The following is a 20,000-nucleotide window of genomic DNA, read 5'->3' on the forward strand; positions in this document are numbered from 1 at the left end:
ACAGTATAAGTGAAAGAAAACAGCTAACTTCCTGCATTTTGCCATGGGGCAGAGAGAAAAATGTAGTTTTATAATGCTATTCTACACATTTTGTCATGAGTACGAGATAACATTTTGCCATATTAAAGTAACTGTCTAGGGAAAATTCCACTTTTTTAAAGTTAATATTCTGTTAATTTATACCCAAATGTTGTTGACTCGTATTTTTGGCCAATGCTTAAATTGGAGAGAAAAAACACAACCTGTCACAAACGGACCATTTAAAAAATGTCTGCTTTTTCCTTATAGAGGATGCTGTCATCCTGAGGAGGATGAGCTGGCCAATCAGTGGTCTACTGGCGTGAATACTTTTAATGACCAATATACACCCACACCATTCTGTTGTTGGGGTACGCCCACACCATTCAAACACAGAAAAGCTACTTTTTGACATATCCTACATTATTTTTTAAAAATTAAGGAAAACTATTTCACTCATATTGTAATTAATTATAGGTCATATTTCATAGAAATCTGGAAACACTGGACAGTTACTTTAAAGGTTGCCTTTGGGCCAAACACAAAAATAAAGGCTTTAAACTGTATAACTGACCAATGTACCATCAAGCAGGTAATTTAATGCGTTTTTTTTGGGGGGGGGGGGGGGGGGGTGAATAAGATATTTGGCTACAGAAGCTCCATTTACCGAATTCTATATCTTCCGTCCAAAACCCATTCTGTGAAATGAAGTCCACACATTATGGAGGGGTTTCTGGCTAGCTACAAGTCACTAGCTTCGCTAACAAACTAGTTATGTTGGCCGCAGCGCGCATGACCAGAATGACACATCCACGACCCAAAGGCACACCCCATTTATGTCGACCGTTAAAGCTCATTTCCAGCAATTATACTCCATTTGCCATTGCTTATGGCTTGTTTATATACTTTCTGGGGGCCTGGAGGGGGGGTCTACCTGTTCTAAATATTGGGAGGGGGCATATCCCCACAAGTTCACCTACGCTCTGATCTTTTCCACTATGGATTCATGCCATGCAATAACATACACACTCTGCAGTGCAAAGCTGCTGTCAATATTCCCTTTCACATAAAAGTAGCATAGAGCTAGTCCATAAATTAATTATTCTCATATTTGCAAACAAAGATGTGCACAATGACAAAACAATGCACAAGACAGCAGATATGGCATGCGAGTTAAATTATTAGCATGTGACACACACCACTGTATTTAGGGATGATTAGAGGGGGAATATGGAGCCACTCTGTCCCGCAACATGTGCACTCACCCTGTCCAAGCAACCCCGCTCCCCACTGCTTAGCCTACCCGAGCGAGACCCTGTGACATTTTAATGGGCGGCTGCCGCAAATATCAAAGAAGTTCCCCGGTTATTCTGTGCATGTAGTCGATAGCAGCAGGCGAGGAGATACACTAGACAGGCTACACGAACAACAATTTGACGACAGCTGATAAAGGACCTTTTTAAAGACGCGGGTCTTACACCCATCATCATTGTCCTGTCGGTCTATTAGGCAGCATTATCTTGTGCTTTACTGTCGGGCTCGCAGCAGTCTCGTTTTATTCAACGTCTCCTACGATAACAAATGCCCCACAAACACAAACTAACAGCATCGAATTGGGTAATTCTGACCCAATTCCAGTCTCCCTAAACACAAGCGCAAACATTTCCACATCGGACAGATGTTTTTCATAAGCACAACCATATTCGGAAAAAAAGGGAGAGTCGGCAACCGGGAGGAGAACAGACAAATGACTCACATTCTGTCGCCCGGAACCAGCAAGCGGCTCTCCACCATCATATCGGGCAGGAAATCCAGATTGTAGGATGAAGTCATGTTGCCCTGGCTCTGTGTCCCTCCGTGTACAGGCTGAGGATCCGCGCTCTCCTCTCTGCTCTGCCTGGCAAATAAACAGTGCGTCGCTCTGCTCTCTCAGCTCTCCCAGTTCGACAACTGCGCCTGGCCGCGGAGACCGAGACGGAGAGGGACAGGTGCAAGTGCCAGGGCCTCCCCTAGGCAGTAGACACACACTCGGCAGTTGTCACATCCTCTTCTTCACCCACATTAGTTTTTTTTTCATCTAATCCTGTCTGAAAATCCGCTCTGCTCAGGAAACTGTCGGGCTGTGGAATGCAGGTGCCGGGTCGGGAGGCGTGGCGGCCCCGCGCTGGAGCTAATCTTTAACCATTAGAAACCGTTATGTGCTAGATACCGTTATACTGGCTATTCCCGTGCATATGGGAAAATTAGCAGTCAGTGGAATTCTTCACAGTAATATATTAGGGTCATTAAACTACAAAACTAACGATAGTGTCACAAGTGCAGCAATAAAAAAATAAAAAAATGTGTGCCTATGTAATATTGAATTGTAGGAGGCTAAACAACATAACTCGATATTTTCTGCCAGAAAGAATGCTTCGATTTAGTGACCTCTTTTCCATGAGGCGTTAACAACTCCATAGCCCAGCTGTAATCAATGTATATGATCGAACGTGCAAGGAGACGTCACTAAGTACACTCATGAAAACCACATTTTGTATTTCTCATCACTCAAGGCACTTAACATGGGCCATATAAATTATATATTGTTTAACGCAGCTAGGGCGGCAGGTAGCCTAGCAGTGTCGGGCCAGTAACTGAAAGGTCACTGGTTCGAATCTGCGATCCGACAAGATGAAACATCTGTCTATGTGCCCTTGAGCAAGGCACTTAACCCTAATTGCTCCTGTAAGTCCCTCTGGATAAGAGTGTCTGCTAAATGACTCAAATGTAAAAAATGTAATGCCCATGGTCTTTATTGTTCAGTAAATGAGTCAATCGTTGCTGCTGTCCCCCAAAACCAAACGCCTAGGAGTAAAAGCCCCCTCTCTGCTCATCCCTCTAGGGAGTCAAAGCGCCCTCTCTGCTCATCCCTCTAGGGAGTCAAAGCGCCCTCTCTGCTCATCCCTCTAGGGAGTCAAAGCGCCCTCTCTGCTCATCCCTCTAGGGAGTCAAAGCACCCTCTCTGCTCATCCCTCTAGGGAGTCAAAGCACCCTCTCTGCTCATCCCTCTAGGGAGTCAAAGCGTCCTCTCTGCTCATCCCTCTAGGGAGTCAAAGCACCCTCTCTGCTCATCCCTCTAGGGAGTCAAAGCGTCCTCTCTGCTCATCCCTCTAGGGAGTCAAAGCGCCCTCTCTGCTCATCCCTCTAGGGAGTAAAAGCGCCCTCTCTGCTCATCCCTCTAGGGAGTAAAAGTGCCCTCTCTGCTCATCCCTCTAGGGAGTAAAAGCGCCCTCTCTGCTCATCCCTCTAGGGAGTAAAAGCGCCCTCTCTGCTCATCCCTCTAGGGAGTCAAAGCACCCTCTCTGCTCATCCCTCTAGGGAGTAAAAGGGAGACACTATAACAAGAACGACTCTTTCTTGGCAACAGATGAAACTCTCTTGGGGAGAATTGAACAGGAACTGGGTCATGTGGAGCAAAAGAGTGAGCACACAGTGTACAGAGTGTGCCTGTTAGTGTGCAAGGTGGTGTGAGCCCAGGCACAGCTCTAGGGATAGTTTTCTTTTTTGCACCTAATGGTTAAGGCCGGTGTATGAGAGGAGAAAACTGATCCTGCATCAGTACTTTATGGCACAAGGTCCCTGGGGTGCAAACTGTACAGTACTGCATGTTGCACCGCACCTGACCCCTATATAGTGAAATAGGTCATAAGTAAACAACATGCTACTATATATAGCAGCATTATGTAGGATAGACGCGGTTGTCACGTTGGTATGAATGATTTGGGAGACAGGTGCAGGAATGCGTAATAGGGTTTTTATTTACACCCAAATTACGGCGTGCCGTGTAAAGGCACGGGGACGAAGACCAAACAAACACGATACAAAACACAGGGTTGAAACCCAAACAAAAGAGCTAGGAGTACCTCGATTAAATAACACAAACGCACAATGACTCACACACGGGACGAGACCGGTAATCATCTGCTCAATCCACAATGGCACGAAGGCCAAAACACACAGCACAGGTACTCACACGACCAATGGAACAATAATCAAAAGGCACACTCATACAATTACTAATCATTGGGAATAGGTGCCAGGTGTGCCAGGTTTGCCATTTTAGAAACTTTTCTTTGTTTTGTAAGCATTACATGGCAAAGTAGCCAGAAGGACGTGGATTCACAAACCACTGCTGGACAAGGGTAGGAGTGAAAATATTGTGCTTACTACAAGTTTAGATAGCAGCGAAATTACAAGACCCTCCCCTGGACTAAATTTAAAAAATACTTAACCCTCCTCCTGATTGAAATTGAAAAAGGATGACCTTCCCCCATTTTCCCCCGGGTAACAATTGTGTACATTTCGACCGCTCACTTAGAAATAGTCCCTTTACAGGTTTAGAAGAAGTGGCTTCTAAACGCTAACTCCTGTTCGTATATAAGCTGGTTAGCATAGTTAGCATAGAGAAATCGCTGGGGGCAGTCAAAGCCGTGTTTAACTCGAAAACAGTTGATTGTGACGATGACATGAACATGTATTTGGGTTGACATCCATACATACTCCACTTTTTACCTCAGCATAGTGTGAAATACACATGTAAACAATAGCCTAAATGTAGGCACATTTTGCTGGGGGGCAATGAGGAGATGAGGAGAAACTTTCCCCCACGTATTTCCATGGCATTTATTGTTTAGGTCATGTTCCATTGACTTCTTTACCACATCTATGATTATAGTGATTTCAGATATTTTTATGCCGTGAAGGAATGTCGTCCTCACAGGATGTGGGGTGTGTGTTTGCATGTACAGTATGTAGTTGTGGCTGTGTGTGTGTGTGTGTGTGTGTGTGTGCGCGCATGTCACATGGGTGTGAATCCGGGTGCTATCTTGCCGAACTCCAAACACTTTTTCACTTCCACAACAGAGGTGCCAGTGCACCGAAAGACTTCACAAACCACATTGTCATTCACTCACACACACACACACGCACACACGCACACACGCACACACGCACACACGCACACACGCGCACACACACACACACTCTCACACGCACACGCACTTTGCAGTCATACCTCCTTTTCTGTAATGAAGTAAGTTTAACAATGTGTCCTTCCTCGTAACACAGCACATTAACAGAGTGTTAACAATCCAACATTCACATTAAATTAATCTACAGCTTTAGAAAACACATTGAGCAAGTTTAATACACTCACACCTACTCCTTAACCCCTGATCCAGGAACAGTATCAGAGACAAGACAGAGCCAAATACTCTCACACTCCTTCCTAAACCCTGATCCAGGAACAGTATCAGAGACCAGACAGAGCCAAATACTCTCACACTCCTTCCTAAACCCTGATTCAGGAACAGTGTCAGCGATCTCCCAGTAGTAAGATATAGCAGCTCCAGTTTAAATGAGGGGTCACATGAGTTTGTGTGTATGTTCTCGTATGTATGTATGTATGTATATATGTATGTATGTATGTATGTATGTATGTATGTATGTATGTATGTATGTATGTATGTATGTATGTTTGTGTGTGTGTGTGTGTGTGTGTCGTGACCCTTTGTCTGTAATGTAACAGTAGGACATGCTCTCTGATGCCCTGTGGCGAGCAGGCCTTGACTTATGACCTCACTACTTAAGGTCTTTACAGAAACCTAAACAAATAAGTGTTCAACTGTCTGTTCGGAGTCACCGGCACAATAAGGTCCACAAGCCCGAGGCTTCCTACCATTATCACACACACTATGAAATGTTTAATTGTCGATATAATTGCCATGTTCTCTGCCGGAGCTGCTAACCACCTTTTATTCAAGAGTCTCACCTTGTGCTCTTTGTCCATGTTTTCTCCTTCTCATTCTCTGTTTTCATAAAACCGTGTCTTACTCAAAAGGGGAGACGAAAAGTCAAAGGGGGAATTATTGACGAGCCACACATCCAACCCTTACATACAAACGTCTACACAGACACCCACAAACACACACAGTCAGAAGTCACACACACAGTCAATGCTGCTGTTCTATTATATACTATTGATTCGACTACCCACTTTGTTTAATCAATAAGGCCCAAGGAAGTGTGGTATCTGGCCAATATACCACAGCTAAGGGCTGTTCTTATTGGCCAGATACCACAAACCCCAGAAGTACCTTATTGCTATTATAAACAGGTTATCAACATAATTAAACTAGTCAAATAAATGTTTTGGTCACACCCGTGGTATATGGTATGTTTAAGCAAGGGCATTGTTGAATAGTCCATTCTGATTGTCTTGAAGGGCATTCCAGAACGTGTATTATTTCCCTGTAACACACGGTATATTGGAATGGCTATAGTTCATTTTTACATGTTTTGTTTGAGCTGCTTTTGAAAGCCACATTTAACAGTCAAATTGAAAACAGTATTGGTATTGTTGAATTGGATTTTCATAATAGCAAGCTAGGTCTGATGGTTTGGTTAGCTGTAAACTGTGTATGTGATAAATACATTTGATTTGATTGTGTTTTTACCCCTCCCCCCTCCCCCCTTTCTGTTTTCCAGGGTTGTGTGTTCTTTGAGCGTCTGCTCAGGGCAAGCTCTCCCTTCTTCGCTCTCTCCCCTCAACCCTCCTCTCCAAACTCTCTCTCTCACCTCAGGCTAGGGTACAGCTGCCCAACAACACAGATCATTCACATCATGTAAGACAGAGAGGGAGAGGGACAGAGAGGGAGAGAGAGGGAGAGAGACAGAGAGGGAGAGAGACAGAGAGAGAGAGAGAGAGAGCGGGAGGGAGAGAGAGACAGAGAGAGAGAGAGAGACAGAGAGAGACAGAGAGGGAGAGAAGGAGAGAGAGAGACAGAGAGGGAGGGAGAGAGACAGAGAGAGACAGAGAGACAGAGAGAGACAGAGAGGGAGAGAGAGAGAGAGGAGAGAGAGAGGGAGTGAGAGACAGAGAAAGACAGAGAGGGAGAGAGAGAGAGAGAGAGAGGGAGAGAGAAACAGAGAGACAGAGAGGGAGAGGGAGACAGAGAGGGAGAGAGACAGAGAGAGACAGAGAGGGAGAGAGACAGAGAGGGAGAGAGACAGAGAGGGAGAGAGACAGAGAGGGAGAGAGACAGAGAGGGAGAGAGACAGAGAGGGAGAGAGACAGAGAGGGAGAGAGACAGAGGGAGACAGAGAGGGAGAGAGAGATAGAGAAACAGAGAGACGGAGAGGGAGAGAGGGAGAGAGACACAGAGGGAGAGAGGGAGAGAGAGGAGAGAGACAGAGAAAGACAGAGGGAGAGAGACAGAGAAAGACAGAGAGGGAGAGAGAACAGAGAGAGACAGAGAGGGAGAGAGGAGACAGAGAGGAGAGAGACAGAGAGAGACAGAGAGAGAGAGAGAGAGAGAGAGAGAGAGAGAGGGAGAGAGAGAGAGAGAGAGAGAGACAGAGAGGAAGAGACAGAGAGGAGAGAGAGAGAGGGAGACAGAGAGGGAGAGAAATAGAGAAACAGAGAAACAGAGAGGGAGAGAGACACAGAGGGAGAGAGACAGAGAGGGAGAGAGACAGAGAGGGAGAGAGGGAGAAAGACAGAGGAGAGAATGTGGAGGAGAGAAAGACAGAGAGGGAGAGAGACAGAGAGAGACAGAGAAATACAGAGAGGGAGAGAGGGAAGAGAGGAGAGAGAGAGGAGAGAGAGGAGAGAGAGAGAGACAGAGAAACAGAGAGGGAGAGAGAGAGAGACAGAGGGAGAAAGACAGAGAGGGAGAGAGAGAGAAAGACAGAGGGAGAGAGACAGAGAGACAGAAAGACAGAGAGGGAGAGAGACAGAGAGACAGAAATACAGAGAGGGAGAGAGGGACAGAGAGGGAGAGAGACGGCGAGGGAGAGAGAGGGAGAGAGAGAGACAGAGAGAGACAGAGAGGGAGAGAGAGAGACAGAGAGAGAGAGAGAGAGACACAGAGAGAGACAGAGAGAGAGAGAGAGAGATGGAGAGGGAGAGAGACAGAGAGAGAGACAGAGAAAGAGAGAGAGAGAGACAGAGAAAGAGACAGAGAGGGAGAGAGATGGAGGGAGAGAGATGGAGGGAGAGAGACAGAGGGAGAGAGATGGAGAGGGAGAGAGACAGAGAGAGAGACAGAGACAGAGAGGGAGAGAGATGGAGAGAGAGAACACACCACGCAGGACTAACAGATCTGAACCAACCTCTCTAACATACCATGCAGCAGGAGTTCAGACAGTTCAAACACCTCCATAAAACAGAATAACCACTACGTTACATCATCAAAGTGAGACACTCCCAAAATAATAATCATCATCCTTCCTCTGAAGCTTCCCTGTTCTGCTTCTTTCTCTCACCCAAAGGATTGTGGGTAACAGCGTGCTCCACTCGTGATGAGTGTCTGTTTTTGAGACGTGAATATTTAATGTGAGTTCATGAATAAAGCAGGAGAGCAAGCAGCTGTGATTGAGGCTAAGTGGACATAGGAGGAACCTGCTGCAGGCCAGCTACACACAGACAGACAAATGCTCAAATGCTACACACATGATGTGAAAGTCAACTTAATTAGCAATACAGGAGGTATTTCTGCTCTTTAAACACAAACCCAGACCCCCCCCCCCCGGTTCATGTTTGGAACATAGTGTTCTAGAATGTCCAGACTCTCTCCTTCAATCTGATTGGCTGGTTGGTACCGTTCAGTAGGTCTACCTGTGAAGCTGCTTCCCTATATGAATCAATGCTCCATGACCTGTTAAACACACACATACACACAGAGAGACACACACAGAGACACAAAGACATACACACACACACACACACACACAGTGGACATTCCAAACAAGTCTCTGGCTGTTGAGCAAATAGCACGTGACATGAGGGGTGACCCTCACACCCCGATGGCTAAACTGTAGCGTCTGCCTCGGTCTGCCTCGGGGGTCTGTTGGTCTGGTCTACGCGCCTTTAAACTGAACTGGGAGACAGAGACAGAAGAGGAGACTGTCTAACTTGACCCTGTCCTCTTACTGCACTTCCTCAGCTGTCTGGACTGTCTGGACAGCATCACACCAGAAAACACTGTGCATTGTTGAGCTCAAATGATCTGAGTCACAATAAACTGTTCAAAACAACAATGCAGCATGGAACTTCACTGTAAAGGCTGAGCTGGCCGTGGCTGGTCCTTGCCATGCTATACTGCAGTGTGTTTGGCTAGCCAGCCTGTCCTGTGTTGTGTTAGCCATAGACAAGTAGACCCATGTCGGCAGTAATCTGGGATAACTATGGACCCTTAGTGTCTCTGTTATATTATTACTGAAGGTGATCCAGAGACGGGTGCCTGTTTTGGGAAGAAAACACATGTTAAACATCACTAGGAGGGGTGTGAGTGATGTAAACGTGATGTAAAACACGGTACACACCTCTCCCCACAAACACCCACATAGGTACACATTCAGTAGTACGGTGTCCTGTATGGGTGTAGGAGGATAGAGGCTGTCCAAAACACTGTCCAGTCCAGCTGTAGTGCAACAGAGCGCGCTCCGGCTGTAATTGGCCATCGCCACGGTGACAGAGAGGAGTTAAAATAAAGCCGGCTGGCTGTGGACCTCCATTCATTACACATCCCTCTCTCCTTCCCTCCCTCTCTCCTTCCCTCCCTCTCTCCTTCCCTCCCTCTCTCCTTCCCTCCATCTCTCCTTCCCTCCATCTCCATCCAATCTGTGCTGCCCTCTCCCTCTCACACTCTCCCCCTCCCCTAACCACCTTCTCCCTGCACCCCTCCCTCTACCCCCCCCCTTCTCCCCTCTGTTATTTTCCTCATTAAAGTGAGACCCAGGCAGTAGCGGTCACTGCCTCTCATTTATTTTCATTTGAAACTGGTGCAGCTCCACTGATCCTCTGGGGCTGTGCAGGGAGAGAGAGCAGGATGGTGTCATTCTGATAACAACCACCCAGCACACACACACACGCAGGTGTGCATGCATGCACGCACACACACACACACACACACACACACACACACACACACACACACACACACACACACACACACACGCACACACACACAGGTGTGCATGCACGCACACACACAAAGCTCATAGCCACAGCTCATTCACTCCCTTTCTCTCACACTTGCACTCTTACCCTCTCGCTGGTGTGTGTGTGTGTGTGTGTGTGTGTGTGTGTGTGTGTGTGTGTGTGTTGATACTGGGTGTTACTTCCAGATGGGGAATCTCTTATTAAGCATAATCGTATTAGACTGAGGGAACTAATGACTACTGATGAACTAAGGACTATTGATCCAGAGAGAGAGGGGCTGTATACAAAGCAGGACTGTGCTAGGGGACCGACCCAGGGGTAGGTGTGTGTGTGTGTCTGTGTGCATTGCATACACACACACATGTACCCATACATTTATAACCACCATGTAATAATTTACCCAGCCTGACTCTCCTTATTGAAAAGGTGGGCCGGCGATTAAATAGGGCGTAATGATTCTGACGTGCTCTTTTCACTTTGCTGTAGCGGGTGGTTGGGCAGATTCATGAGGGCCCGGGGACTATTTTAGAGCCCATTGCCTCCACCTTCTCTGTTTCCTGGATAATGAGAGAGAGAGGTGCCATAACTGTGTTCTCTAAACCAACAGGAAGGGCCCTAAAAGGAGACTTCTACCCCATAGGCCATACGGGAGGCACACTAAGAGAAGCACACTTAGAGAAGCACACTTAGAAGGGAGCGCTTGGTTTAATGCTGACTGGGCTTACAGAGGAGGCCCATCCATCCCTGTCTTGGTTTTATTGTCCCATAATAAAGCATTAATACACAAGGGTGATGTGTGATTTATTATTGTTTTACCACGTCTGGGCTGTGGTCATCGGTATGAGGCTAATCCATGTTTTAAATAGCTATTAACTCTCAAATGGTACATGTGGTTTATATTGCAAAAATACATCTACATCTCTATAAATCAGGGAGTAATGATTAAATGTGGAAGAGAGAGAGATTAAATGTGGAGGAGACAGAGAGAGAGATTAAATGTGGAGGAGAGATTAAATGTGGAGGAGACAGAGAGATAGATTAAATGTGGAGGAGACAGAGAGAGAGATTAAATGTGGAGGAGACCGAGAGAGAGATTAAATGTGGAGGAGACCGAGAGAGAGATTAAATGTGGAGGAGACCAAGAGAGAGAGAGATTATATGTGGAGGAGACCAAGATAGAGATTAAATGTGGAGACAGAGAGAGCGATTAAATGAGATTAAATGTGGAGGAGAGAGAGATTAAATGTGGAGGAGACAGAGAGAGAGATTAAATGTGGAGGAGACAGAGAGAGAGAGATTAAATGTGGAGGAGACAGAGAGAGAGATTAAATGTGGAGACAGAGATTAAATGTGGAGGAGACAGAGAGAGAGAGAGATTAAATGTGGAGGAGACAGAGAGAGAGAGAGATTACATGTGAAGACAGAGAGAGATTAAATGTGGAGGAGAGATTAAATGTGGAGGAGACAGAGAGAGAGATTAAATGTGGAGGAGACAGAGAGATAGATTAAATGTGGAGGAGACAGAGAGAGAGATTAAATGTGGAGGAGACCGAGGAGAGATTAAATGTAGAGGAGACCGAGAAAGAGATTATATGTGGAGGAGACCGAGATAGAGATTAAATGTGGAGACAGAGAGAGCGATTAAATGAGATTAAATGTGGAGGAGAGAGAGATTAAATGTGGGGGAGACAGAAAGAGAGATTAAATGTGGAGGAGGCAGAGAGAGAGAGATTAAATGTGGAGGAGACCAAGATAGAGATTAAATGTGGAGACAGAGAGAGCGATTAAATGAGATTAAATGTGGAGGAGACAGAGGGAGAGATTAAATGTGGAGGAGACAGAGAGAGCGATTAAATGTGGAGGAGAGAGAGAGATTAAATGTGGAGGAGACAGAGAGAGAAATGAAATGTGGAGGAGACAGAGAGAGATTAAATGTGGAGGAGAGAGATTAAATGTGGAGGAGAGAGAGATTAAATGTGGAGGAGACAGAGAGAAATTAAATGTGGAGACAGTGAGAGAGATTAAATGTGGAGACAGAGAGATAAATTAAATGTGGGGGAGACAGAGAGAGAGATGAAATGTGGAGGAGAGATTAAATGTGGAGGAGAGAGAGAGATGGAGAGAGATAGAGAGAGATAGAGAACGGCAGACTGAAGTGGCTGGCTGGCAGACTTATTGTTTGTCTGTGTCTGTCTCGTTGGAGCTGGATGTTTCTGTGCCGCCCCATTGTCCCCCGTCTTCCTCACCTCCCTCCCCTTCTCCCTCACTCTCTCTCTGACTGAGATACAAATAAACAAAGCAGACATCTTTCAACAAATCCCAGAAACATGGGAGAGAGGGACAAGAGAGATGCAAAAAGAGAGATACAGAGAAGGAGAGGTTGGAGATTCTGTTGATCAAACATGAAAAGGTTTTATCTGTTTTTGATCAATTTGACGGCAGAACGAAACAGGCACATTTTTCACCCAAAATCCAAATATGGAGTCAAGTCTACCCTCGTTCTCTCCATTCTCCTGCTTTCCACCCTGCCCGCCCCATCCTCCTCTCCCCCTTCCCTCTCCCCCTTCCTCCTCACCTCTCCCCCTTCCTCCTCTCCTCTCCCCCATCCTCCTCTCCTATCCACCTTCCTCCTCACCCCCCCCTTCCTCCTCTCCTCTCCCCCTTCCTCCTCACCTCTCCCCCTTCCTCCTCTCCTCTCCCCCTTCCTCCTCCCCTTCCTCCTCTCCTCTCCCCCTTCCTCCTCTCCTCTCCACCTTCCTCCTCTCCTCTCCCCCTTCCCTCTCTCCTCTCTGGATTACAGCGAGTTGTGTAAACACACACTCCCGATCCACATCCCCTGGCCAGCCTCCACCCCCTAGAGAGGGATGAAGCCCCTCACACCGTCCCTACCACCCCTCCTCTACCCCTCCGCTACCCCTCCATGACTCACATGCAGAGAGAGGAGGCATGAAAAAGGAGGATGGGTTGGGGAGGAAAAGAGAGCAAGGGAGGTACAAGCATTGGATTTTACACTTGAACAAATGAACAGTCGCAGGACGGAAAGGAGGGACACCTAAACAGAACAACAAGCGAGAGCGAGAGGCAGAGGGAGAGAGGAGCAGACACTGACAGACATTGCAGTGAGATATGAGGGAAACACAGACTGAACCAGAACACAAAACACACACTAAAACAGGAGATCACATGAGAGAGGGTCTGGGTAAGGTTTGGACAAAAAGATATATATATGTGTGTGTATGTGTGTGTGTGTGTGTGTGTGTGTGTGTGTACCTCAGCAGCAGCTCGTCGGCCCTCGTGGATCCGGCGGTGGGGTGGGGTGCAGAGGGGGGGCAGCATATGCCGTCGACACACACACTCTGCACAAAGCCCAGCTCGGACGAGAGCTCCAACATCTCTGCTCCCAACCGCTGGGTTTTTCTCCTCCGATCCTTTTTTTTGTTCACCCTCTTTTTCTATTTCACAACAAGCCGTGGCTTTCTGCTCTCGGTCTTGTTCTCCCCCTCTCGTTCCTCGCGCTCTCTCGTTCCTATTAGCACTACAGAAACACACGTTCTCTCGTCCCCTCCCCTCTGCCTCCTGCTCTCTCTCTTCCCCTCCCTCCATCTCTCTCTCTACCCCTCCCTCCATCTCTCTCTCTACCCCTCCCTCCCTCCATCTCTCTCTCTACCCCTCCCTCCATCTCTCTCTCTACCCCTCCCTCCATCTCTCTCTCTACCCCCTCCCTCCATCTCTCTCTACCCCCCTCCCTCCATCTCTCTCTCTACCCCCCATCCCTCCATCTCTCTCTCTACCCCTCCCTCCATCTCTCTCTCTACCCCTCCCTCCATCTCTCTCTCTACCCCTCCCTCCATCTCTCTCTCTACCCTCCCTCCCTCCTCTCTCTCTACCCCTCCCTCCATCTCTCTCTCTGGTGGAGCAGTGGAGACCCTGCTGGCTTGCCTGGCTGAAGTAATCTCCCCTGACAGCTCAGCTCATGTTGTTGTGTTGTGGGCCTATTTTACTCTAATACTAGCGCCCTGAGCAGACCAGCCTGACCCAGCCCAGTCCAACTCTGGTCTAGTCCAACTCAGTTTATTCTAGGCCAGCACAGAACAGTTTTAACCTAGTTCAGCCCAGCCGAGCATCGGCTAGCCTACAGTGCAGTCCAGCTCAGTCCAGCTCAGCCCAGTCCAGCTGTCCAGTCCAGCCCAGCCCCCAGTGAATGGAGCTATAGAGATAACCTACTGGATATGGCCAATACATTCCATGTTCTTTCCCAGCTAAAAGACAGACTTGTCTCAGCTAGTGGCCCTCCCTAAGGGGGCCCTGCTAGCAGTTTCAGCTAGGCTCTACTACCTGTCATACACACACGTGAATGCGTCACACACACACACACACACACCAGATCCGGTATCTGTCACATCAGAGCCTGTCCTACTCACAGGAGACGGAGACAGAAGACTCAGGAAGCAGCTGATTAAAAAAATTCATCCTTCTGTTTATTATGATTTATGCATGTTTCACTGAGCCAGGAACAAAAAAAGAGAGAAGCCTACAGCTTCATTAATGTCTCAATGTGTGTGCGTGTGCGTGTGCGTGCAATGAGGATAGAGCTTTTAAAAGTTATGGATTGTCTGGGAGCTTCATTAGAATGTTTGCAATACTGTGCAAAATAATATATGTCCTCTACAACACCTGCAAGGGACCAAAACACACGTTGAAAAAAAAAACACAGATATTCACAGGTAAGATGCAGTACACAGCTTCAAACTCCAAGCCCCAATTGCTGAATTTAGTCCGTCTGTTGGTTTTTTATTTTACATCTGAGGGTCATCGTCACTACCCTACTTCTTACTCAGTTCTACATTCTAAATGTATTCTACCCATGTCCCATCACCGACCCTGATGCCATCCCAAACTTTAAATCTGGATATTTCCTGCTGGGAGTGCCAATCTCCTTGTGTAAATCTCCTCTGCTTCTCTAGGATCAGTCCTGGAGGGGCCGTGAACATCTGGTCACGTCTGAGAGAGGGGTGAGAGGCCAGCACTCACATACAGACCTGAGGAAATGACCAATTACAATCCTGGATCAATTCTCATTTGCTGCAGATTTTTAGCATGATTGCATAGCGCCCTAACACCCTAACTAACCCAATCTTATATCTCATTTTTGCTCTTTTTCCTCACCTCTCATGTACACACAAACACACACACATCGTAGTGTGACATCATTGTAACTTCAGGCCACTGCACAAATATACAGTACCTGTCACTGTCTTGTCTTCCTATGGTGTTTACAGTTGAATGAAATGACCTATTTATGGATGTTGTCTCTCTCTCTCTCTCGCTCTCTCCCACTCAATCCCTTTCTCTCCCTCTTTCTAACTCGGTCTGACAGTGAAAGGTCAATGCCCATTGGCTGCATGGGGGGCACTAGCTGATGTAAGAGCGTTGTCATGGTAACGCATGACAGGCAGTATACTCTCCTAGCCAGACTCAGGGAGGGCAGGGACCCTTATACTAACCATGCCAAACCAGAGCCAGTCCTTGACTAAGACCAAGCTATGACCACTACACACACTGAATGAGCCAAGAGAGAGAGATTAGCAGTAAGTTTTTTGGCAACGTTATTGTACCTTTTAACAGTTGTGCCAATAAAGTTTGACTTTGAATGCGTGAGGGAGAGGGGCAGAGGAGTAGAAGGGGACGTCGGGGGGGGGGGGGGGGGGAAGTTCTGTTATGTCTGTGAGTCACCATTATGCTGAGCTTGGCTTCCTATTCATAAAAGAGGGATTACCAAAGTCTGCAGGCACATCTTTTCCTATTTCTCCCTCTCTATCTTTATCTCTTCAGGCCTCGCTCGGACTGAGTAGAGAACAAGAGTACACATCTGTTCCTATTTCTCCCTCTCTATCTTTATCTCTTCAGGCCTCGCTCGGACTGAGTAGAGAACAAGAGTACACATCTGTTCCTATTTCTCCCTCTCTATCTTTATCTCTTCAGGCCTCGCTGAGTAGAGAACAAGAGACTGAGTAGAGAACAAGAGTACACATCTGTTCCTATTTCTCCCTCTCTATCTTTATCTCTTCAGGCCTCGCTCGGACTGAGTAGAGAACAAGAGTACACATCTGTTCCTATTATCTCTCTTCAGGCCTCTCTATCTTTTTCTCCCTCTCTATCTCTTCAGGCCTCCGCTCAGGCCTCGCTCCGGACTGAGTAGAGAACAAGAGTACACATCTGTTCCTATTTCTCCCTCTCTATCTTTATCTCTTCAGGCCTCGCTCTCCCTCTCTAGACTGAGTAGAGAACAAGAGTACACATCTGTTCCTATTTCTCCCTCTCTATCTTTATCTTTATCTCTTAGAGAACAAGAGTACACATCTGTTCCTATTTCTCCCTCTCTATCTTTATCTCTTCAGGCCTCGCTCGGACTGAGTAGAGAACAAGAGTCCACATCTGTTCCTATTTCTCCTCTCTATCTTTATCTCTTCAGGCCTACTGACATCTCTGTTCCTATTTCTCCCTCTCTATCTTTATCTCTTCAGGCCTCGCTCGGACTGAGTAGAGAACAAGAGTACACATCTGTTCCTATTTCTCCCTCTCTATCTTTATCTCTTCAGGCCTCGCTCGGACTGAGTAGAGAACAAGAGTACACATCTGTTCCTATTTCTCCCTCTCTATCTTTATCTCTTCAGGCCTCGCTCGGACTGAGTAGAGAACATCTCTTCAGAGTACACATCTGTTCCTATTTCTCCCTCTCTATCTTTATCTCTTCAGGCCTCGCTCGGACTGAGTAGAGAACAAGAGTCCACATCTGTTCCTATTTCTCCCTCTCTATCTTTATCTCTTCAGGCCTCGCTCGGACTGAGTAGAGAACAAGAGTACACATCTGTTCCTATTTCTCCCTCTCTATCTTTATCTCTTCAGGCCTCGCTCGGACTGAGTAGAGAAGAGTCAAGTTCCTATTTCTCCCTCTCTATCTTTATCTCTTCAGGCCTACACATCTGTTCCTATTTCTCCCTCTCTATCTTTATCTCTTCAGGCCTCAAGAGTACACATCTGTTCCTATTTCTCCCTCTCTATCTTTATCTCTTCAGGCCTCGCTCGGACTGAGTGAGAACAGAGACTGAGTAGAGAACAAGAGTACACATCTGTTCCTATTTCTCCCTCTCTATCTTTATCTCTTCAGGCCTCGCTCGGACTGAGTAGAGAACAAGAGTACACATCTGTTCCTATTTCTCCCTCTCTATCTTTATCTCTTCAGGCCTCGCTCGGACTGAGTAGAGAACAAGAGTACACATCTGTTCCTATTTCTCCCTCTCTATCTTTATCTCTTCAGGCCTCGCTCGGACTGAGTAGAGAACAAGAGTACACATCCGCACTACTCCTCATCCCCCCTTTCTCATCCCTTACTCCCCTAACATCCCCTTAAGCATTCTGCCCGTATTCATCCATTCAAGAAATCCTCTCATCCTCCTCCCCTCCTGTCTCTGGTCTTCCTTTCTCTCAGTCTTCCCCCCCTCTGGTTCCTAGCAAGAAAAATACAACAATAATAAATTATTTAGATTTTTTTTTCCAGAAGAAAGAAAAAGCTTGACTCGGCAATTTGACTGTAAGACAGGAGAAGGCAATAAAACTTGCATTAGATGCAAGATTCTGCAATCAGGCCGGGGTATGAAGAATTCATCTTATCTTCTCCACGCACACAGCAGCGGACAAGAGAACCCATTATGGGATGTTTTCATCCGTTGTGGCGTCTCAAGTCTCACTTCGGAACAGATAACAGCGCTTTTGTCGCCCTGACAACGCCCTCATGTGTTAGTAAACAAACGGCTGTGTGGATCAGACGAACCGAGAAGGACAGGGGGGGGGGGGGGGAGAGACAATCTACACTGAAAGGAGGGATGGAAGGATGGATGGATGAAGGTCCCACGGGAGAGATAAACCGCTCACCCTCTCTTCTCCCGACTCCAAAGCCAAGGACATCCATATGCCGCAAACAAAGGGATGGATTAAAAAGAAAGAGGCAGAGAAAGGAGCGATCAACAAGGCTAATCAACACCTCTTTAATACTGAGCACCGTGGGTAATAATAATATCTTCCCTAAGGTCAACTAGGACTTAAAGCCCTGGTATATAGGCCTACACAAGACAAATAAAGGAAGGACAAATACACACGGACACCCACCCATACACTTTACCCACACACACTACCCCCCTACACAGGCAGGTGTCTGTGGTTGTGCATTGGAAAGCAGGAGAAAGCAGGGCTGTTCCGTTTACAGGCATTAGCACATAGAAATGAATTTGTCACCTTCCATTAAGGGAAAAGCAGCCCTTGTGGCTTGTCAATTATCTCTTAACAGTGGAGAAAACACACAACAGGACGCCTGTCCCGAGTTTCAGAGTGTTTGTGTGAATAAATAGTGTGTGTGTGTGTGTGTGTGTGTGTGTGAGAATGAAAGCGGTTGTGCGTTTGTGCATGTGTGTGTCGGTGTGTATATATGGGTATGCCTGAGTGCATCAGTATGTGAGTGTGACTATGTTCGACAAAAGGCTCGTTACTAGTAAAGTCCTTCATTATTTCTGAGATTAATTTCTGCGATATAGTTGCCCTTGGTCCGTTTACAGTAATGTAACAGAAAGAGAGAGACAGTAGCCTTGTGTTTAGATTCTGCCTTCTCTCTTCAAACTCTCTCTCCCTCTCATCCCTCACTCTCGCTCTCTCCTCCCTCACACTCTCCCTCTCCTCCCTCACACACTCTCTCCCTCTCCTCCCTCACACACTCTCTCTCTCTCCTCCCTCACACACTCTCTCTCTCCTCCCACACTCCTCTCCTCCCTCCACTCTCCTCCTCTCCCTCACACTCTCTCTCTCCTCCCTCACACTCTCTCTCTCCTCTCCTCCCTCCCTCACTCTCTCTCTCCTCTCCTCCCTCACACTCTCTCTCTCCTCCCTCACACTCTCTCCCTCTCCTCCCTCACACTCTCTCTCTCCTCCCTCACACTCTCTCTCTCCTCCCTCACACTCTCTCTCCTCCCGCTCCACTCTCCCTCTCTCGCTCACACTCTCCTCCTCTCCACTCCCTCACACTCTCTCTCTCTCTCCTCCCTCACACTCTCCCTCTCCCTCACACTCTCCTCTCCTCCCACACACTCTCTCTCACACTCCCCTCACACTCTCTCTCTCCTCCCTCCCTCGCTCACACTCTCTCTCTCTCCCTCCCCCTCACACTCTCTCTCTCTCCCTCACACTCTCTCTCCTCCCTCACTCTCTCTCTCCTCCCTCACACTCTCTCTCCTCCCTCACACTCTCTCTCCTCCCTCACACTCTCTCTCCTCCCTCACACTCTCTCCTCCCTCACACTCTCTCTCCTCCCTCACACTCTCTCTCCTCCCTCACTCTCTCTCTCCTCCCTCACTCTCTCTCTCTCCCTCCCTCACTCTCTCCCTCTCTCTCTCCCTCACTCCCTCTCCTCCCACTCACTCTCTCCCTCACACTCTCTCCTCCCTCACTCTCTCTCTCCTCCCTCACTGTCTCTCTCTCCTCCCTCACTGTCTCTCTCTCCTCCCTCACGGTCCCTCTCTCCTCCCTCACGGTCCCTCGCTCCTCCCTCACGGTCTCTCTCTCCTCCCTCACTCTGTCTTGTGGAACATTTGCACATTATTAGAAGGATAATGAATATCAACTATGTTCCACAAATGTATTTTGGGAAGCACAAAAAAAATAAAAAAATCTCATGTCGCTCTCTCTGTGTGAAGTAGCAGACTGTCACATTCTCTGTGTCTAGAGAGAGAGAGAAAACCTGGTGGATTATACCATAAGGACAGAATGTTCCCAAAAGTACACATGTATGACTGTAAAGTTTCTATAGCGATGTACAGTAGGATGGTGTTGATGTCAACATTGCTGTAATGTAGCCGAGTGTACAGCTGTAATGTTGAGGTGTAGTAGTTGACATACAGCTGTAATGTTGAGATGTAGTAGTTGACATACAGCTGTAATGTTGAGGTGTAGTAGT

The 20,000-nt window shown here is 47.2% G+C and overlaps 1 protein-coding gene across 21 annotated transcripts in view; it reads right to left on the minus strand.

Annotated features, from left to right (window-relative positions):
- LOC135515894 (CUGBP Elav-like family member 2) overlaps positions 1 to 20,000 on the minus strand; it is a 220,646-nt gene that overhangs the window by 126,883 nt on the left and 73,763 nt on the right. For 5 of the 21 annotated variants that reach the window (XM_064939729.1, XM_064939724.1, XM_064939728.1 and 2 more), the window contains exon 1: positions 13,271 to 13,534. The exons of 1 other annotated variant lie outside the window; for it this stretch is intronic. In XM_064939729.1, the coding sequence (XP_064795801.1) occupies positions 13,271 to 13,392 (122 nt within the window). In that variant the 5' untranslated portion in view covers positions 13,393 to 13,534. Of the gene's footprint in view, positions 1 to 1,774; positions 2,056 to 13,270; positions 13,536 to 20,000 lie in introns of those variants that run through there. 15 more of the 21 variants (XM_064939743.1, XM_064939735.1, XM_064939734.1 and 12 more) reach the window with 8 other exon arrangements.

This window comes from Oncorhynchus masou, chromosome 27 (assembly GCF_036934945.1).
Source record: "Oncorhynchus masou masou isolate Uvic2021 chromosome 27, UVic_Omas_1.1, whole genome shotgun sequence".
NCBI classification, from domain to species: Eukaryota; Metazoa; Chordata; class Actinopteri; order Salmoniformes; family Salmonidae; genus Oncorhynchus; species Oncorhynchus masou.